General features: G+C 43.8%; 1 protein-coding gene across 1 annotated transcript in view; it reads left to right on the forward strand.

Annotated features, from left to right (window-relative positions):
- LOC139379333 (A-type voltage-gated potassium channel KCND2-like) overlaps positions 1 to 18500 on the forward strand; it is a 162755-nt gene extending 144255 nt beyond the window's left edge. The window contains exons 2-6 of the mRNA XM_071122137.1: positions 12635 to 12797; positions 15469 to 15567; positions 16789 to 16884; positions 17145 to 17386; positions 18231 to 18500. Of these exons, the coding sequence (XP_070978238.1) occupies positions 12635 to 12797; positions 15469 to 15567; positions 16789 to 16884; positions 17145 to 17386; positions 18231 to 18408 (778 nt within the window). The 3' untranslated portion in view covers positions 18409 to 18500. The remainder of the gene's footprint in view (positions 1 to 12634; positions 12798 to 15468; positions 15568 to 16788; positions 16885 to 17144; positions 17387 to 18230) is intronic.
- Positions 18501 to 22815: the final 4315 nt, after the last annotated feature.

A 22815-nucleotide genomic window follows, 5' to 3' on the forward strand; every position in this document is an offset into this window, starting at 1 on the left:
ACAAATCAACCAAAACAAAACCACTTTGGGGCATGCAGCACCAACAGAGGCAGCAAGTAATGATTATTATCATTAGAATATTGTGGCTCTTTGAGGCCTAAACCATACAGAGCCATTACACTACATATACGTCCCAAATGGCATCCTATTACCTTAGTGCAATGCTATGTCAAACGTAGTGCGCTGTATAAGGAATCAGGTGCCATTTGGGACATAGATGTTTTGTATTGGCCCTCTACCACCGGCTCTCTGCTATGCTATTCCAATGACAAGCACTACAGGCCCCCTACTGAGAAAAACACGAGACACCCTGAATGACTCACTTCTCTTTCTAACACACACAGAGATGCACACATGTTACACACACACACACACACACACACACACACACACACACACACACACACACACACACACACACACACACACACACACACACACACACACACACACACACACACACACACACACACTACCAATGTTGATCAGCTATTTGCTAGAAATCCTCTTTTCTTTTTCCCTTCAGCATCTGTGTTCCTTTCCTGGCTAGCCTCCCAGTTCCCTCTCTTTGTCGAGGTGTCTGATAGGCGCTGTCCATGGTGCTGACACTGGGCAGAAACCGTATTGATAACTACAGAAGAAGCAGTCAACCATGCCGGTGCATAACACAATGTACTACACAGTACACACCTGCTAACATCCACACAAGGCTATGGCACCAGCACCACATATTCAATAGAAGGTGATACACACAGACGTTCTCAGTGTGACACAACCCAGATTGCATTTGCACAGATTCTAATGAGATAATACATGGTGATTCACGGTTTACGTTGTCCGCTGCATAGGTAATGTCTCTGTGTTACGGTTCCCTCTGGCTTCCCAAACGCAATGACTAGGCCTAATATCATCTCTGTATAGTATGGAGACGCAGCACTGTTACTACGTAGAGACACTGCAGTACTAGAGAGCATGTCTGATAGAGCAGCAAATTAAGGGGAATGGACATGTTTTTTTTTGCATCTCCTCGGCTGTGTGTGTGTGTGTGTGTGTGTGTGTGTGTGTGTGTGTGTGTGTGTGTGTGTGTGTGTGTGTGTGTGTGTGTGTGTGTGTGTGTGTGTGTGTGTGTGTGTGTGTGTAAAACGGGGCTGATTCTTTGTTCTTTCTAACTGAGCGGATAGTAACAGGCATTGTGCTGTCACTGTGAGCTAAGACTAACATTCTAATCACTGGCTTCTATTCATGGTGTGGTGGATGCAGGGAGTTTAATGCGTAGACTGATATGGTAGTCGTTTCCAGCCCTGTCTTTGGTTCAGAGAGAAAGGTTATGTTGACTTTAAGATCAGCAAGGACTCCTTTCTGAATACATCTAGGGGAGATCTCCATGTTTGACCACGCACACACACACAAACGCACGCACGCACACACACACACACACACACACACGCACACGCACACGCACACACACACACACACACACACACACACACACACACACACACACACACACACACACACACACACACACTGTATTGACTGGCCAGGTCTCCAGAGACAGGTGTGTATAAGTGTGTGTAGGTCCTCTGTCAGCACAAACAGGAGAGTAGGGGCAGTGGCAGGGGAAGTGACAATGACAGATACTGGTCAGCACTTTACCTTATACCGCATAGTCAAGGGACCCGCCATGTCTCCTTGTCTGTCCATCGGTTGTCTGTCTGTCTCTTCATTCATCAGCTTTCCATTTACCTGTCAACATAGTTTGTCTACCTGCATTTTACTCGGTGTTGGGGAGTTGTCACACTGCACGTATTTCAACTAGTAATTTAACTACATTTTGCAGTAGCTTGGTTGCCCAATGAAGCAGACTCAATTTTAAACAACCCCTTGTTTTTTCTCTATCCCTGACCACTGGGTTAAGCCGACACACTCTCTCTCTTTCTCTCTGACTTTCACAGATCCCACTACACCTTAAACATCTGACTCCAGGGTCACTTGTTCTTGCAGTCATTCTCTCAACTTTTCTCTCTCCTTTGTATTAAGTAAGGTGGTGCTGGAAAATGAAATTGGAGGTCAAGAGGAGATTGAAATAACGGAAAAGGAAGCGGATGTTTTCAAAATACCGAGGAGTAAAAGGAAGAATTTAAGGGGTGGTGAAGGGTCTAATTCTAAGAGAAAGGTAGAGATGGATAAATCAGGTGAAGATGAACAGGTTGTAGAGATGGGGTTTTCTTCTGGGGAGGAGAGTGAGTCATCTGACGCGTCACAACAATATAGTGAGATAGATGGGATGGAAGGGAGGTATGGGATCGAGAAGATACGTCAATTTCTGAAGTTGACAAAAGGGAAGAAATATATGCAGGATTACAATGTAACTGATTTTTTCCCTGAACGTGAATTGTTTATTGAATCAGCAAAGTTTCTGATGTCAAAAATTACAGGGGGAGGTTTGAAAAGCCCTGAAATTGCTAGACTCAAGAAAGTGGTCACGAGAGTAATAAGTGATGCAAATTCTAAAGAAAATGAAAGAGTTCAGTTGCAGTTTTAACTCTGTAAAGAGATGTGGTGGCTGTATCTTCCTCTGTATTTTTTTCTTATCCATGAGCAGTTTTAAGATCTCTTCTTTAAACGTAAATGGGGCAAGAGATGTTAAAAAAAGAGCCATGGTGTATGAGTTAATGAGGGGAAAGGGAAGTGACATAATTTTTCTACAAGAAACGCATAGTAATTTGGAAAATGAAGTTATGTGGCAACAGGAGTGGGGGGGGACAGTGGTGTGTAGTCATAAAAACTCAAAAAGTGGGGGTGTGGTTATCTTGTTCTCAAAAGGGTTTTTGCCTTTGTCATATGAGGTTGAAGAGGTAGTTGAGGGGGGGTTATTAAAAGTTAGAGCAAGGTATGAAAACATCAATATGTGTCTGATAAATGTATATGCCCCAGTGGTGACAGTTGAGAGGGTATGTTTTTTAGAGACATTATCAAATACCATTGAGAAATGTAACAAAGAAGATTATTTGTTTATTGCTAGGGATTTTAACTGCACAGTTAGCGATTTAGATAGAAATCACCAAGAACCTCATATAGCCTCAAGGACGTTTTTAAAACGCCTTATTGTAACAAATGAACTGTGTGATATTTGGCGGAGTCAACATGGAGGAACAAGGCAGTACACCTGGGCGCATGTGAGAGAGAACATCATCTCTATGGCCAGGTTAGATAGGTTTTATGTTTTTGAGCATCAATCTCAGGTCTGTAAATCAAGTGTGATAACTCCAGTGGGATTTTCTGATCATTGTTTAATAACAGAGGTGGTGTTCATTAACGATGTAAAACCTAAAAGCGCATACTGGCATTTTAATATAACTTTATTGAGTGATGCTCACTTCAGGAACTGTTTCAGTTTTTTTTGGGAGAGGTGGAGGTCTCAAAAGGACAGTTTTGTATCCCTTCAACAATGGTGGGATATAGGGAAAATCCAGATTCAACAATTTTGTAATCAATACACGAGGAATGTCACCAAGGATATCACCAGATCAATGAAAGCCCTAGAGATTGAAATAGTGGAACTCATGACGTTGGTTGAGACCACAGGAGATCGAGGCCATACTCAGGCCCTCAAGAGGAGAAAAGCTGCATTGGCAGATCTGCTGGGTATCAGAGCACAGGGGGCACTGGTGAGAAGTACATTTCAGGGCATATCTGAAATGGATGCCTCATCCAAATTTTTCTTTGGTTTAGAGAAAAAGAATGGACAAAGAAAAATTATTCATTGTCTCAAATCAGCTGTTGGACAAGAGCTCACTAGCCCTAGTGAAATTAGAAAGAGGGCAGTAGAGTTCTATGCTGAGCTCTACAAGTGTGAGTACAAAGAGGACAAAACAGTGACACAGCAGTTCTTTGATGGGCTCCCAAAGGTGCCTGCAGAAGCTCAGGTTGAGCTTGAGCAACCATTGTCTTTGCAGGATTTATACACTGCATTAAAAGGCATGGAAAATGGAAGGGCACCAGGCATTGATGGGCTTCCCGTTGACTTTTTTAAGTCTTTTTGGGATATGTTGGGAGAGGATTGGTTAGAAGTAGCTAATGATAGTTTAACCGGAGGGTTACTACCAATAAGCTGCAGAAGGGCTGTCCTCACCCTACTGCCCAAAAAGGGTGACCCGAGGGAGGTGAAGAACTGGAGGCCGGTGGCTTTTTTATTGTGTACTGATTATAAAATATTGTCAAAGGCTTTGTCCAACAGGCTGAGGGAGGTGATGGGGCAAATCATACATACGGATCAGTCCTACTGTGTTCCTGGCAGGCAGATAGGGGATAACATTTCTCTGATTCGTGATTTTTTGGACGTCTCTAGGGCTATTGGGTTGGATGCTGGTCTAATTTCAATTGATCAGGAAAAGGCATTTGACCGAGTTGAACATCAATATTTATGGCACACGTTTGAGGCGTTTGGGTTCAGCTCTGGTTTTATTGCCATGATAAAGGTGATATATGGTGACATTGAAAGTGTATTGAAAGTTAACGGTGGTTTGAGTGCTCCTTTTAAAGTGTGTAGAGGTATTAGGCAGGGATGTTCTATGTCAGGGATGTTATATGCTATTGCTATAGAGCCACTACTAAATAGCATTAGAAGTCGCATTGCAGGGGTGTGCCTTTCAGAGGATATTCCTCCTATTCGTCTTTCAGCCTATGCTGATGATGTAGTTGTGCTAGTGAAAAATCAAGCGGAGGTGGATAGCTTGAGTCTAATGGTTGATCGTTTTAGGGGAATATCCTCTGCAAAGGTAAATTGGGAAAAGAGTTGTGCTTTACAGATTGGAGAATGGTCTGGAGGGATCATGGCTTTGCCAGGGGGGCTAGAATGGTGTAAGGGAGGTTTTAAGTATCTTGGAGTGTACCTAGGAGATGAGGGGACTATGGAAAAAAATTGGAGTGGGGTGGTTGAAATGGTGGAAGGGAGGATGAGGAAATGGCGTTGGTTACTATCTCGTATGTCATATAGGGGGCGCACTATTATAGTTAACAATGTGATTGCCTCTGCACTGTGGCATCGGTTGTCAGTTTTAGAACCACCATCTGGCCTTCTGGCTAAGATACAGGCAATTATTGTGGATTTCTTTTGGGATAAATATCACTGGGTTCCACAAAGTGTTTTGTATTTGTCAAAAGAGGAGGGGGGACAAGGTCTTGTACATCTTGCTAGTAGGGCTGCTGCTTTCCGGTTTCAGTTTATTCAAAGGTTGCTTTATGGACCGGAAAATGTGGTGTGGAGAGGGGTGGCAGGTCTTATATTACAGCGGGTTGGAGGATTAGGTTTAAAGAAGGCTTTATTTCTGGTTGATAGTAGCCAGATTTCTAGGGAGGGAGTACCTCCGTTTTACAGAGGCCTTCTCAGAGTGTGGAGCATAATGAAGGTGTCCAGACGAACTTCAGCGGAGTCAGTGCATTGGCTGTTGGAGGAACCTCTGGTGTATGGGGCAAGACTGGATTGTACAACTGCAGCTGTTCCACATTTCTCCAAGATTCTGGTGAAGGGGAAAATCATCACCTTAAGACAGTTAATGGCCATGGCTGGGCCCGCCTTAATGGATGGAAGACGGGTGGCAGAACATTTGGGGATCAGGTCGGAAAGGATTGTCGGACAAATGCTGGGGAGCTGTAGGAAGGCTCTGTCAGCGGAAGGTATGGGGTATGCTTAGTAGCCACAAGAAGAAGGTGCAAGATGAAGACATCTCATTTCCAAAACTAGGGATTACACCAAATATCCCAGAGTCAGAAAGAAAGGCGTTATTGCTGGATTTGAGAGGGTTGGAGGAGGTGGGTTTGGATGAGGTGAATGGGAAGGAATTGTATAGGGGGTGTGTCAAGGTGTTGAATAAAGATAAATTGAAAAATAGAAAAGATACTCCATGGAGGGTAAAATTGGGCATTGATGACAAGGTAAAGCCAGCATGGAGAGCACTGTACAAGCCACCGTTACAAAAGGGTACTGGTGATATGCAATGGAGGGTTTTACATGGCATCATTGCAGTTAATGCTTTTGTATCTGTTATTAACTCAGATGTTAGAGATGGATGTCCTTTTTGTAATATAAGAGAAACCATTTTTCACTGTTTTATGGAGTGTGAGAGGATAAAACCTCTATTGGAAATGCTGGAATCTTTGTTTAAAGCTGTAGGGGAGTTTTTCAATAACACTGTTTTTATTTTGGGGTTTCAATATAGTAAACAACAGAAAAGAAAATGTCAAATGTTAAATTTTATTTTGGGACAAGCTAAGATGTCAATTTTTCTGAGTAGGAAACATAAGATAGAAACGGGATATGGGCAGGATGTAAGATGTGTTTTTAAAGGTTTAGTGAAAGCAAGAATAAAAGTAGATTTTGAGTTCTTTTCAGCTGTAAAAGATCTCCTATTATTTGAGGAGAAGTGGGCCTACGAAGGAGCGCTTTGTTTTGTAGAGGAGGGGAAATTATTTTTTGCTGATGAAATAAGTTGAATGTATATGTTATGTATTTATTTTTGTTTAGGAATTACATTTGTTGTTTCATTTCTGAAAAGGCAGTGTGTCATTATTTATGTTAACACTTGAGTAAAAAATAAAGGTTTTATAAAAACTCAAACTCTCTCTCTCACGCACTGTTACAGGGAGGAGAGAGCATGAAACATACAAGTGGAGAGGAGAGGGGAAGAGACGAGAGGAGATGAAAAGAGAGGTTGGGGAGAGAATAAGATGAGAGTTGTGGGTAGTGTTGTGGAGGCGTTGATGAGGTAGGTGTTAGACTTGAGCTCCAGGATTAGTCTATGCAGGAAGTGTGTTTGTCGTTGTCTCTCCTTGACTTCTGCTTACGACTGTTCGCTCTCTCTCTTTCTCTCTCTCTCTCTCTCTCACTCCATCCTTGTAGAGACAGGGAGCTAACTTTGGAGTCCGTGTCTAGTCTTATTTTAGAGAGCTCTCAGGGGCATTATTGGGCATATTCTGATGACCTGTCTCCTCTCCTGATTGGTGGGTAATGGGGGGTGCGGTCGTCAAGGTGACAAGCAAACTTAGTGTCATTATGTGATCTCCCTCGTCTCCGCCCTAAACCTTGAGCTGCACCCTTTACCCACCACTCAGGAAAATGGAAGGAGATTACTCTTGACCTTGTCTTTGTGTGTGTGTGTGTGTGTGTGTGTGTGTGTGTGTGTGTGTGTGTGTGCGCGTGTGTGCGCTCATTAGTCCACCTCTTCTAATTTCATACACTTCACCTCTATCTTCTCTGAGTCATACGCAATGTGACAGTGCCCTTCACTAGAGTGCGTGTGGGCACCTTTCTGTGATTTCCTTTGTGTTTACCTCATTAAAGCACCACCACGCACACAGCCCATCCAGTCCCATTCACCTCCCCCTTGTCGTCCATTTCTCCTTTCCTCTAATCCTCTCTCCTCTGTCCTCTCAGTCAGTAAACAGCTTTTGTTGGTAGAAAACGGTAAAGGGCTAGAGCCTGTCCTCTCTGGCGCATCGAGCAGAGCAGCGCTGATCCGTCGCCCCTGTGTTAGTGTGGCCGTCTGTCCGCCCATCCGCCTGTCTACTTGTCACTGCGCTGTCGTTAAAACCGCCAGGGTCGCGGGGTTAATTGGCACACTGTCATATTGAATTGCGGCAGAGAGAGACAGGGAACAGAGACAGACAGAGAGCAGAGAGAGAGAGAGAGCAGAGAGAGACAGGGCACAGAGAGAGACAGGGCACAGAGAGAGACAGAGAGCAGAGAGAGACAGAGAGCAGAGAGAGACAGAGAGCAGAGAGAGACAGAGAGCAGAGATAGACAGGGAACAGAGAGAGACAGAGAGCAGAGAGAGACAGAGAGCAGAGAGAGGGGAGAGATTAGAACCAACACACACACACACACACACACATAGCACTGTAATATCGAACCTATCTGATTCATCCATTGAGCTTAGAGCAGAGAAGCAGAGAAGCGGGGACTCATTGTAAGCAGGTAATCAAGCATTAGTCATTCATTATGTACAAAGCTATGTTATCACAGACTGGGCGGCTGATACACATTCAGAATGGATACAAATATAATTATCCCATATTAGACCTTAGGCAGGGGCCTTTGTCTGGCTCCGATCAAGTCCCTGGTAGTTCTTGCGTTCTGGAGTGGTCAAGGTCTCTCTAAAGAATACATTGTGTGGTAAGGAGAGGACACATCCAAGCTGCCAGAGAACAGGAGGGATGCTACCTTAGTACAGACACAGGAGGCAGAGAGATGGAGGAGGGGTGAGAGAAGTAGGAGAGAGGGGAAGGACACTGCTACTGCGGTCTGTTCTGGTTGTCCAAGGCAACTGTGGCACCTTGGCAGGAGGGACATGGGGGGGGGGGACAGACAGACACAGACAGTACCCATGCTGTTGGCTCTCTCCTCTATTTATGCCTCCCTCTATCTTCTGCCCTCCAGTCTCTCTCTCTCTCTCTCTCTCTCTGTCTATAAATATATATATGCTGTATACAGTATATATCTCCGTCCCTCTCCTCTCGCTCTCTATCTATTTCCCCTCTCTTTCCATCCTTCTTTATCTTGCTCTCCCTCTCTAGCGTTGGGAGAGCCCTTGAGCAAGTCAGTTAACCCCCAACAACAACTGTTCCCTGAGCCTCACCGCACCTCTCTGATTCAGAGGGGTTAAGATAAATGTGGGAGACACATTTCGGTTGAATGCGTTTGGTTGTGTAACTAACTAGGTATCCCCTTTCCCGCTCTCTCTTTCTCTCTATCTCTCTCTCTCTCTCTCTCTCTCTCTCTCTCTCTCTCTCCATTACCCTCCCTCTCTCTCTCTCTCCATTACCCTCCATCTCTCTCCATTACCCTCTCTCTCTCTCTCTTTCTCTCTATATCTCCCTCTCCCTCTCTCTCTCTCTCTCTCTCTCCATTACCCTCCCCCCCTCTCTCTCTCCATTACCCTCCCTCTCTCTCTTCCTTTCCACCCCCCCTCCCCTCTTCTTCTATCTCTCTTCATGGTTAATTACAGTAACGTAATGGGAGAATTTTACTCCTTTGTTTGTGTGTAATTATGGTACAGTCTTTCATGTGCTGAGAAGATGAGCCCTGCAGCTCTTCTTAGTAATTAAATTACATTCACAAGGAGATACACTTGTACTAGAACTCATATCTAAAACACATACCCATATACCCAATAACTCATATCTAAAACTCATACCCATATACCAAATAACACACATCAAAAACTCATACCCATATACCCAATAACTCATATCTAAAACTAACTCATATCCATGCTCATGTCTAAAACTCATACCCATATACCCAATTACTCATATGTAAAACTCATACCCGTATACCAAATAACTCATATCTAAAACTCATACCCATATACCCAATAACTCATATCTAAAACTCATACCCATATACTCAATAACTCATATCTAAAAGTAACTCATATCCATGCTCATGTCTAAAACTCATACCAGACTTGTATCTAAAACTCATACTCCCATTCTCATACTTAAAGCTCATACTCTAACAGTTACAGATATTATTTAAAATAAGGGTGTTATAAACTCATACCCACATCTAAAACCCAAACCAAAAATCCATATCTAAAACCCATATCTAAAACTCATATCTAAAACTCATATCTAAAACCCATATCTAAAACCCATATCTAAAAATCCATATCTAAAACCCATATCTAAAACTCATATCTAAAACCCATATCTAAAACTCATATCTAAAACCCATATCTAAAACCCATATCTAAAACTCATATCTAAAACCCATATCTAAAACCAATATCTAAAACCCATATCTAAAACTCATATCTAAAACTCATATCTAAAACCCATATCTAAAACCCATATCTAAAACCCATATCTAAAACTCATATCTAAAACCCATATCTAAAACTCATATCTAAAACTCATATCTAAAACCCATATCTAAAACTCATATCTAAAACTCATATCTAAAACTCATATCTAAAACCCATATCTAAAACTCTTATCTAAAACCCATATCTAAAACTCATATCTAAAACCCATATCTAAAACTCATATCTAAAACTCATATCTAAAACTCTTATCTAAAACCCATATCTAAAACTCATATCTAAAACCCATATCTAAAACTCATATCTAAAACTCATATCTAAAACTCATATCTAAAACTCATATCTAAAACTCATATCTAAAACTCATATCTAAAACCCATATCTAAAACTCATATCTAAAACCCATATCTAAAACTCATATCTAAAACCCATATCTAAAACTCATATCTAAAACTCATATCTAAAACCCATATCTAAAACCCATATCTAAAACTCATATCTAAAACCCATATCTAAAACTCATATCTAAAATCCATATCTAAAACCCATATCTAAAACTCATATCTAAAACTCATCTAAAACCCATATCTAAAACCCATATCTAAAACTCATATCTAAAACTCATATCTAAAACCCATATCTAAAACTCATATCTAAAACTCATATCTAAACTCCAACTTGTATCTAAAGGGGGAGTATGCCTACTATATACTCCTATTCAAACCACACTTTGAGCTCATACAGTTGAAGTCGGAAGACATCAGTCAGGAAGTTAAAGCTTGGTCGTAAACGGGTCTTCCAAATGGACAATGACCCCAAGCATACTTCCAAAGTTGTGGCAAAATGGCTTAAGGACAACAAAGTCAAGGTATTGGAGTGGCCATCACAAAGCCCTGACCTCAAACCTACAGAACATTTCTGGGCAGAACTGAAAAAGTGTGTGCGAGCAAGGAGGCCTACAAACCTGACTCGGTTACACCAGCTCTGTCAGGAGGAATGGGCCAAAATTCACCCAACTTATTGTGGGAAGCTTGTGGAAGGCTACCTGAAACGTTTGACCCAAGTTAAACAATTTAAAGGCAATGCTACCAAATACTAATTGAGTGTATGTAAACTTCTGACCAAGTGGGAATGTAATGAAATAAATAAAATCTGAAATAAATAATTCTCTCTACTATTATTCTGACATTTCACATTCTTAAAATAAAGTGGTGATCCTAACTGACCTAAAACAGGGAATTTTTACTCGGATTAAATGTCAGGAATTGTGAAAAACTGTGGTAATGACATCACTCATCAAACAGGAATCTCTCTGTGTGTTGAAGATCTCCAGGCCCGGCTGTGAGGGTGTGTTGCCATGGTTTCAGGGGTTGCCGTGGTTGTAAATCGGTGGGCTGACTCACTGAGCGGAGGTCAGACAGACAGTGGTGGGATTTACTGAAACCCCTGAGACTACTGAAACCCCATTTACTGACAGAGAGGGCTTCTGGAGGCCATTGCAGGGGAGTTTGTGTGTGTGTGTGTGTGTGTGTGTGTGTGTGTGTGTGTGTGTGTGTGTGTGTGTGTGTGTGTGTGTGTGTGTGTGTGTGTGTGTGTGTGTGTGTGTGTGCCTGCGAACATGCATCTGTGTGTGTGTGTGTCTGTGTGTGCATGTTAGTTAGTTAGCATTTGTGAGTGCAGCCCAGTATCTAGAGGCCAAAACCTTCACCCAAATCCCTAACTAAGCACATTCTAACAGCTCTGGGGTGAGAAAGAGGGAAACGGAAAAACACTCTCAGCGCTATGATATAGCTCTATCCATGTTTGCCTACAGATGGTTTAGAGGCTCTCTGTTTGTTTGTGACTGTGCTACTCTGTCATTAGGCTCGCTCTAAAGAACATTCCGGCACTTCCAAAAGAAACACTCCGGTACTTTGTGTTCCCACTTCCCTGTGTCTAACAATGGGAATACAGCGAGGGGGAATGGGCTGGATGAGAGGGTGAAAAGGAAAGGGGGGGATTGTGGTGGTGTCCAATAATGAATGAGACGTGTTTTTAAAGAGGGGGAAAGAAAGAGGGAGGAGGGGGAAATGAGGAGGATATAGCAGAAAAGAAACTAGGCCAAGAGACCATTCACCAGAGAGATGGTTTGTGCTTGGCATTTTCTGTGTCATTTTGGACTTTTAAATAAACTGGGTTCTTCCTTTTCAGAAGTTTTCCGCTTTGAAATTTCCTAAAAGTATTTACCACGGGGTAATGCATTATAGGCCAACACTACAGCAAACATAAAATAAGTCATAATCATAACATTTAATATCTACAGTGTCTTCCATCATGTATAATGTGCAGGCCAGGGGTGGGTGCTCGATGGCTCTCTAGTGCCATCAAGTGGTTATATACTGTACTGTATCTGAGTTTACCCATTCTAATCTACGCATGGTAAAGATGACCATGACAAGACAATGGCCTACTAGGAAATGGTTGAATGTTCTCTAAAATGACGCACTCAATGTTGAGTAAGTGTGTTGGTTTTCTGATTGAAGATGGGTCCTATATGCTCACAGTGTTGCTGCCCCCAAAGACAGTCCCTTATGTTCTATTCATTTAATAACCATTGTCCAGCTCCTGTCATCACTTTGGATGTGCATAAAACCCCCACCCTTAAGTCCTAACTTCTCTCTCTCCTTCTCTCTCCTTCTCTCTATTTCTCTATTTCTCTCTCACACAAACACTCTCTCTCTCTCTCTCTCTCTCTCTATGTCTCTCTCTCTCTCTCTCTCTCTCTCTCTCTCTCTCTCTCTATGTCTCTCTCTCTTTCTCTCTCTGTACAGATATGGAGACATGGTTCCTAAGACCATTGTAGGGAAGATCGTTGGTTCTGTCTGTTCTCTGAGCGGTGTGTTGGTCATCGCCCTGCCCGTGCCCGTCATAGTGTCCAACTTCAGCCGCATTTACCACCAGAGCCAGCGGGCAGACAAGAGACGCGCCCAAAAGGTACCCAACAATGTCCCACCCTCACGCCTGCCATGACACCATAGGTATTGGGCCATAAAGGTCATGAACCCTGACCTGGAAGGGTCCAGCAGAGCAGAGTCCAGCAGAGCTGTATGTGGTTGCGGCAATGTCCAATGTCTGTGTGTGTCCGAGAATGGAATGGAATGGAACTCGCAAACATGCTGCTATGCACAGATACATACTGTACACACACTCCAGCAGAGATGGAAACAGCAGAGAGTGAGTTGTTTGGGGGGGGGGGGGGGGGGGGGGGTAGACACAGAGTGTATTGAAGAGCACATGGAAGATTACCAGGCTTTTGTGTGTGTGTGTACATAGTTTGTGTGTGTGTGTGTGTGTGTGTCCTTGCTGTGATATATTAACCGTAATGGTCATACTGGACCACCCCGACTTCCACATCAATAATTAAAGCAACACCGAGACGTCTCTATGTGCAAAGGAGTGGGCTACACAATGCACACATATCATATTACATGACATGATCGTTCGCGGTTACTCCCTCACCCTTAAAGACGTCCTCCAGTGATTTTATTACTTTTCCTTTTGAAAAGCGATATCCCAAGTATGAATACAGTAAAAGTACACACACTAAACGGTAAAAAAAAAGTTTTTAGCAAAATAGTGTTTTTTAGACACAACTGCAAACTTCAAGGAGTTGGTCTGATGGTGCCGTTGTGATGTCATCGACCTCCCCTCTTGCTTGAGGAACAAGAGAGGAGCAATAGGACCAAAAGATGAAAGCCCCCCCCCCACACACACACACACACTTGTGTCTTGACTTACCTGGACCACTTATTGAGATTTTTCTTTGGTTAAGTAAATCAGGTGTTAAATGATTTGAAAAGTAGACTGGAGTAGACTTCGAGAAAGAGACAGACACGGACAGACGGACGGACGGACGGACAGACAGACAGACGGACGGACGGACGGACGGACAGACAGACACGAGGAAAGGGGGGAAATATGGGGAGCGAGAGAGAATGGTGGGAGAGAAGGAATGGTGGGAGAGAGGGGATGTGGGAGAGAGGGAAGGAGAGAATGAGAGAGAGGGGGGAGAGAGGGAAGGAGAGAGGGGGGGGGGGAGGAGAGAATAAGAGAGGGGAGGAGAGGGAGAAAAGGAGAGAATGAGAGAGGGGAGGAGAGGGAGAAAAGGAGAGAATGAGAGAGAGGGGAGAGGGAGAGAAGGAGAGAATGAGAGAGAGGGGGGAGAGAGGGAAGGAGAGAATGAGAGAGAGGGGGAGAGAGGGAATGAGAGAATGAGAGAGAGGGGGAGAGAGGGAAGGAGAGAATGAGAGAGAGGGTGGAGAGGAGGAGAGGGAGAAAAGGAGAGAATGAGAGAGGGGGGAGAGAGGGAAGGAGAGAATGAGAGAGGGGAGGAGAGGGAGAAACGGAGAGAATGAGAGGGGGGGGAGAGGGAGAGAAGGAAGATAACTCTTGCCCCTGTTGAGCATCCAGTTAGTAGCTCCCTCCCAAGAACAACAATCTGTTTTTCCATTTCGGAGGGATGATGACTGAGCTCTGGGGTTTGACTGGAAACATGGATGTTAGACAGAGATACAGGGATTGCTTGTGTGTGTGTGCTACTGAACCTCGCTCTGTATTCCTCTATTTTATTCTATTGAACCTTTATTTAACTAGGCAAGTCAGATAAAAACACATCCTTATTTACAATGACTGCCTACCAAAAGGCAAAAGGCCTCCTTCAGGGACGGAGGCTGGGATAAAAAAAATAAAAAAAATGTTTTAAATGAAATTAAAATATAGGACAAAATACACATCACAACGAGACAACACAACACTACATAAAGAGAGACCTAAGACAACAACATAGCATGACAGGAACACATGACAACACAGCATGGTAGCAACAACATGACAACAACATGGTAGCAACACAACATGGTAGCAACACAACATGGCAGCAGCACAACATGGTAGCAGCACAAAACATGGTACAAACACTATTGGGCACAGACAACAGCACAAATGGGAAGAAGGTAGAGACAACAATATATCACACAAAGCAGCCACAACTCTCAGGAAGAGTGTCCATGATTGAGTCTTTGAATGAAGAGATTGCGATAAAACTGTCCAGTTTGAGTGTTTGTTGCAGCTCGTTCCAGTCGCTAGCTGCAGCGAAATGAAAAGAGGAGCGACCCAGGGATATGTGTGCTCTGGGGACCTTTAACAGAATGTGACTGGCAGAACGGGTGTCGTATGTGGAGGATGAGGGCTGCAGTAAATATCTCAGATAAGGGGGCAATGCTGGTGCATGCATGTGCCTGTCTGTGCATAGTGGATACCAAGTTATTTTATTCACCAACATTCACCATAAAAGAGAGTGGCCTTGGATGAATACAGCTGCAATACAAGGTTTTCATCTAGCCACTGTCAGATAGTGGGATTTACAGGCTTGGAATTTCCATGTATTACTGGAGAACATATTTATAGTCTTTCAAGAGCAATGGGTCTCTCTGCTGTTTCTAGAGGCGTTCAGAAGTGGTATGGCTTTCTGTTTTTTATGCTCACACACTCACTCACTCACTCACACTCATTCACACACACCCACATACACGCACACTCACTCACACACACTCACGCACACATTCAGTGGCAGGCTAAATGCACGTGTGGTTTTGTTCACAAACAGAAAACCAAGCTTGGTAGAATTGCCGCGAGGAAGAGTGGAGGGACTAACGCTTATTTGCAGTATAAAAGCAACGGGCTGCTGAGTGACCTCATCGACGAGGTAACCGTGGTGTTCTTTTGATTTTATATTTTTTATATTTTTTTTTGGGGGGGGGGTCCGTGAGATGCCGGTTAGTGCATGCCGAAAACCCGATTTGGGGATGGGGACAAGGGGACGCCCCCTTCCCCTCTCTCTCATTCAGAGCTGTTACGTCTTCCATGGTGTCCCACCTCTCTAACGTCACTATTCACCCTCGACCACCACCACTCTCTCTCTCTCTCTCTCTCTCATTCTCTCTCTCACCCCCACCAAGACTGCACTGGGGCTCTGGTGCCAACTAATGGAACTGGGGGTGAATGGCTCATACTACCGCTCTTCACCGGTGTCAGTGCATCCAATCCATGAGGCTTGGCCACAAGGTGGGGGTGGGGGGGGGGGAGAACTGCCTCCCCTCACCTTCGAATGGTGAAACAGGTCCCTCTGCAACCACCCTTATCTCTACTTCTCTGCTCTTGTTCTTCTTCTCCTTTATCTGCTATTTCATTTCCATGTGTTTCTTTTTTTTCTCACGTGCATTTTGGACTGCCCACGTTTTAGCAAGGGCTATGGGTATGACATCATCAGAACGCGTCATGGATCGCCATCACATGGAGGAATGAGATGCATGTCATCAGCCAGCGACCGACGCCACATGCGGGGGCGGAGTCAAAGTGACGCAGTGAAGCTTATTGGAGGACGGTGTCCCACACATAAGTTCCAAGTTCTGAGTTCCAAATTCCACATGTCCGAAGAACAGGATTTTATAGACATTCCCCTTGGTTCATTCCTCTGTGTCTCATTGAATCCGGCCCAGTATGGAAAGGCTACGGTGGCTCTCGTGGGTCAAATGAGGCTTGAGTCAACACTGACCAGCAGAAAAACAGAAAGACAGACACCGACAGGACAAATAGACCTACCAGTATACACATCAATAACAGACGTCTTGAAATGTTTTTGTTGTCGTTGAAAGGCTGAGTTTGAACCATTGAGTGATTGATCTAACACCATGGTAGGACATTGAGCTTGGAGGGGGGAGATCAATGGAGATGGACAGACCCTAATGTTCTCATAATGTTCCTGTGCCACAGCAGAATGTTGCCGTAACGTTGTGAGAGCATTATCCCCGTCCCTCTCTGTCTCCTGCTCTGGTTGGTTGGTCCCCTGTCTACCCCGTGGAAGGACATGTTTTGTAGTCTGTTTAAAGTGTTAATATGCGTCCATCTTTGTTTTTGTGCCCAAAAGGCATCAAAGGCAGCAGGCCAGGCGCTGGTGTGCAAGGCCAACCCCATGTTCGATACGCACCACAATCATCTATTGCACTGCCTGGAGAAGACCACGGTAAGAACAATGCTTTACAAATGACTGTGGTGGAGAATAGGAGACATATCCACTGCTGTTATCTATGTTCATGAAGAAGCAGAAGCCATGAATTAAGAGTAGAGTATGGTATACATATTAGGAAGTCATCAGATTTCAGGCAAAACTCCTAATATGGATGCCGTAGTCTGCACTTTTGTTTTGTCTCGATACTTGTCCACAAATGTAACATGTGGTCTCTCTATCTCTCTCTCTCATTCCATTCTCCCCCTCTCTCTTAGAATCATGAGTTTGTGGATGAGCAAACGTTTGAGACCAGCCTACTGGAGGTTTCCATGGTGAAGCACCCGCCTCACTCCCCCTCCCTCTCCTCTGGCTCCTCCTCCCAAGGCCTGTCGTGCTGCTCGCGGCGCAACAAGAGGAAGAGCTTCAACGTGCCCAACTCCAACATGACTGGTGGGCATAGGAACAGCATCCAGGAGCTTAGCACCATCCACATCAGAGAGAGACCCATCACTAACAGGTACAGACATACATGCAGTGTACACACACATGAACAGTATCTTCTCTATTTTCACAAATGATTTCCCACTTGTTTCACAAGCAGCTAAAAGTACTATGTAAGCTGATGATTGCACACGCTACACATCAGCACCTACAACGAGTGAGCTCACTGAGACTCTAAGCAGGGCTTTACATTCAGTATCAGAATGGGTAATTAACAATAAATTCGCCTTAAATCCATCTAAAACTCTTGGTTTCATATTACTTATTTTATTTACGTATTTATTTATTTGTATTTAATGTTCTTGTCTAGAACTGTTCTGTACTTGGTGATGTATGTGTGTGTATGTATGTTTTATGTGGACCCCAGGAAGAGTAGCTGCTACATGTGCAGTATCTAATGAGGATCCTAATAAACTAAACTAAACAGTATACAAACACACACACTGTATACACACACATACACACATTAACAAATAGAATGAAGGACCGATTGACAACAGGTACACACACACACACAAATATACTTAATACATATTCATAGACCACATAATATACACACAAATATGCATTCATAGTGGTTGCTATGGCAGCATCGCACACACACACACAAATACACTGTGCCAGTCTCCTCCCATGGTGAGTCAGTGTGTTGGTATGCTGGCTATGTCCAGCTGTGGCATGGTGTTGGTGTATGTGTGGTCCCACTGGTCTGGCCTGGGAACCCTGGCCATGGAATGGACAGTTGTCTTATCTCTCTGTGTTACTAAACACTGGACCACTTTCTCTCTGGCTGGCCATCCTCTTTGCCCCTGTCTATTTCACCTTTCTTCTTCTCCCCCCCCCCCCCCCCCCATCTCCAGTCGCTCCAGTCTGAACGCTAAGTTCGAGGAGACGGTGCCTCTGAACTGCAAGCAGCCCTACATCACGGCGGCCGTCATCACGCTGCCCACGCCGCCCATCACCACGCCAGAGGACGACGGCTCTGCCTCCTCCCCCGACTACTCACAGGCCAACATCGTCAGAGTGTCCGCCCTCTAGGGCCCTCGCCTCCCCACCCCACCACCATCATCACCATGACAACCCTAACACGGAGAGAGAGAGATATAGAGAGAGTTAAAGGAGAGAGACTCTTCCCTGCTCCAATCAGAGAACGGTGTTTGCAGGGGGAAGGGGTAAGGGGAGGTGTGGTGTGGTGGTTAGGGGGGACAGTTTAGGCTGCAGGACCCTTTTTGTTTTCCTACACGTAGCTACTACACGTCTGCTCTTGTGGTGAAATAAAGTTGCAGTGTGAAGCTGCAGCACAAAGCTCCGCCTTGGATTTTTTTGGTGGGGAGAGACTGCGTTGCCGTGGCGACTGAGATTAGCGCCTTACAAAGGACACACAAATGGAGAGCATTTAGCCACCTTGTCTAACTGCAGCTACTCCCTAGCCACCTTGTCTAACTGCAGCTACTCCCTAGCCACCTTGTCTAACTGCAGCTACTCCCTAGCCACCTTGTCTAACTGCAGCTACTCCCTAGCCACCTTGTCTAACTGCAGCTACTCCCTAGCCACCTTGTCTAACTGCAGCTACTCCCTAGCCACCTTGTCTAACTGCAGCTACTCCCTAGCCACCTTGTCTAACTGCAGCTACTCCCTAGCCACCTTGTCTAACTGCAGCTACTCCCTAGCCACCTTGTCTAACTGCAGCTACTCCCTAGCCACCTTGTCTAACTGCAGCTACTCCCTAGCCACCTTGTCTAACTGCAGCTACTCCCTAGCCACCTTGTCTAACTGCAGCTACTCCCTAGCCACCTTGTCTAACTGCAGCTACTCCCTAGCCACCTTGTCTAACTGCAGCTACTCCCTAGCCACCTTGTCTAACTGCAGCTACTCCCTAGCCACCTTGTCTAACTGCAGCTACTCCCTAGCCACCTTGTCTAACTGCAGCTACTCCCTAGCCACCTTGTCTAACTGCAGCTACTCCCTAGCCACCTTGTCTAACTGCAGCTACTCCCTAGCCACCTTGTCTAACTGCAGCTACTCCCTAGCCACCTTGTCTAACTGCAGCTACTCCCTAGCCACCTTGTCTAACTGCAGCTACTCCCTAGCCACCTTGTCTAACTGCAGCTACTCCCTAGCCACCTTGTCTAACTGCAGCTACTCCCTAGCCACCTTGTCTAACTGCAGCTACTCCCTAGCCACCTTGTCTAACTGCAGCTACTCCCTCCAAACACTCTCCAAGGGAAAACTTACCATTACTATTTTTTTCTATATTGTGTGTCTTTAAATGTGATGTCTTAAAACCGAAATGGGGTTTTTATTGTTTGTTAAGGCCATGAGTTTTGACTAGAGCAGATGTATATTTGCCATGTTCTGAAATGTGTGGAGTAGGAGAGAAAAGAAAAAGTAATTTAAAACATTTTGACAAAAAGGAGAGCAAGGGGGTGTATGCACTGTGTGTACATATTTTCCTACCTTATCAGGACCAGAATGTCCGGACAAGGTAACAAAACAAGAACATGTTTGAAAAGTCAGGACTGAATTTGTTAAAATTCAATTTTAGGCTTAAGGGTTAGTTTTATGGTTTGGGGTTAAGGTTAGGGTTACGTTTAAGGTTAGGGTTAGGAGTTAAGGTTTAGGGTTAAAGGTTTGTGGTTAAGGTTAGGGTTAAGGTTAGGGTTAAGGTTAGGTTAAGGGCAGAGTATGCAAGTGAAGTGGAACGGAGCTGGAGCGTAGCGAGGAGCGGAGCGTGCTCAATTTGACTGGAGCGCAGAGCGCGATTCTCAAAGGCTGGAGCGTCATCCTTCTTGCCCAATCCAATTTTGTAGCGCTCATTCTCCAGTAGCGCTCATTTCACTAGCCCAGGGCATGCCCGAGTAAGCACGCATGTTTAGTCTACTTGTGTGCTGCTATAGCCCCTTTCTTTAGCTACTGACAGCTGCAAAATCAAGGTGACTTACAAAGATGACGGCCTAGAGCAAGAGAGGGAGTGCAGTGATGTAGTGTGCAGTGATGTGTCCACAACTAAAGAATCATAGTGGAATCTGAAAAGACACATATCCCGAAAGTATGATGGTGTACTTATGACGTGCACATGCTAAAAGAAAGGAAAGAGTGGGTAGCTCATTAAGTGTGTCATTGTAGCAAGGTATAATAATATATAATAATATATATAAGCTAGAAATCAGATCTCTTAAAAGTTTCCGTCATTTTTGCTTTATTCATAGAATAGTCCCTACTTGATTTTGTCCCAAAAGACCTGGCATATTCCAACTGTCAAGGAGCTTTCCGTTTTGGTTGGGTTATTTTGCCTAAAAAATTTGTAGTGGTGGAAAAGTACCTTATTGTCAGACTTGAGTAAAAGTAAAGATACCTTAATAGAAAATGACTCAAGTAAAAGTGAAGTCACCCAGTAAAGTAGTACTTGAGTAAAAGTTTTTTTTTAAGTATTTGGTTTTTAATATACTTAAGTATCAAAAGTAAAAGTATAAATCATTTCAAATTGATTATATTATTATATAATTATATGATTATATGAATATATTATTATAATTTAATTTACGGATAGCCAGGGGCTATCCCCAACACTCAGACATAATTTACAAATTAAGCATGTCTATTTAGTGAGTCCGCCAGATCAGAGGCAGTAGCGATGACCAGGAAAGGTATCTTGATAAACACATAAATTGGACAATTGTCCTGTCCTGCTCAGCATTCAAAATATAGTGAGCACTTTTGGGTGTCAGGGAAAATGTATGGATTAAAATGTACCTGATTGTCTTTCGTAAAAGTTGTCAAAAATAGAAATTGTAAAGTACAGATACCCCCAAAAACTTCTTAAGTACTTTACAACACTGCCTTTAGGCCTACCTATGGAAGAAGAAAAAAAACTCTGCCCAGCCTAGCAAGGGTGGACAAAAGGATGTTTACCATCCACAGTGGCTTTGAAGCACGGATAGGATGCTCTCCGCTGCTGGCCTGCTGTCCAGGCACCTGACCCTGAAGGAACAGACTCTGGCTAAACTGGAATTTTTCGTTTAATTTGTATTTAATTCTAAGTCACAGGCGATATGCGCAATTTATAGACTATAATTGTCAAATACAACAAAATGTAGAGCGCTTAACGTCCTTGTCTTCCTACCAGCCAAGTGTGTCGCATTCGCAAATGCTTCACAATTCATTTCTTTGTAGGCTATAGCCTTGAAATAATATAGCCTAAGTACTTCATTTCCGTTCCTTATTAGGCTCCCTGTCTGGCTCCTGACCTATTTCGAGTGTTAATCAGTGTTGTAGTACTCGAGTCTCAAGTCCGGTCTCGAGACCACGTATTGAGTGTCTTGGTCTTGTCTCGGTGTCGGATACATCTGTACTCTGTCTTGACTCGGTCTAGGACAGTGAGGACTCAAATTTCTCCCGAGACCAGCTGAGACCAGCGAAGTAAAAAAAACGAGTAATATCAGCTTCAATTCAATCAGCGCATAAATCTGCTTCGCCAGGCCAAATATACACTCATTTCTTGAAACATTAGTACAGTATGTTAACATACTTTCTATATATTACAGACATGTTTGCGCAGTGGCGAACCTATAGGCCTTCGGTGTGTGACAGGTTCGTGATTCTGAAAGGACAGCAACCGTAATACCAGGCTATTCGCAGGTATAAACCGTATACCCACTTTTTTTCAGTGGGCATTGTGTATACTGACTGCTTATTAATCCCTACTGGTGCATAACAAAGTAGTGTAGTGGAGGTACACGATGTATCAATTATGTGGTACAATAGAGAAATCATGCACAAAGTAGCCTACACAATCACAAGTGTTGGTTAGTAGGCAATTTTTGATGCGCAATTGTCATCATGTTCTGCTTGCATCAGGAGCATAGACATGGATGGGCCTGGGTGGACAGAACCACCCACTGGGGAGTCAAGCTCACAGGCTTACCCAATCAGATTGATGTAGTTTAAGCATTGTTGTGGACTTAGACCTTACATTTTTGGGTTTTTTCAAATTTTGAGAGTGAAAATATGAAACATCTATTGGAAAACACAGGTTGCCATTCCTTCGCTGGTTCGGGGCGATTGGAACTTTGTAGCAAAATGTGAGTATACCCACTTCTCCAGGTACCACTACGCCACTGCTTAGGGCTGATGGAAAGACAGCAGTCACACACAGCATGGTGATAAAGGATAAGCAGTCCATAAACCCGGACATAATAAGCCAGTAGGTCCCAATCATAAGACTACAAAACACAACCATTAAGCATTTCCCAATCAAAATGTACAACTATTTGTTGTACATTTTGTAAAAACATTCCAGGTTTAGCACCTATGACAGTGGAACTGACAGCGTTTTAACTACTTTGCAGACATAAAACATACAGACAATCATAATATCAGTCAAAAATATAAAATTCCCAGTTTATGCTACAAAACCAACTTTATAAGAGATTTTAAAAATAGTTT

This window comes from Oncorhynchus clarkii, chromosome 21 (genome assembly GCF_045791955.1).
Source record: "Oncorhynchus clarkii lewisi isolate Uvic-CL-2024 chromosome 21, UVic_Ocla_1.0, whole genome shotgun sequence".
NCBI classification, from domain to species: Eukaryota; Metazoa; Chordata; class Actinopteri; order Salmoniformes; family Salmonidae; genus Oncorhynchus; species Oncorhynchus clarkii.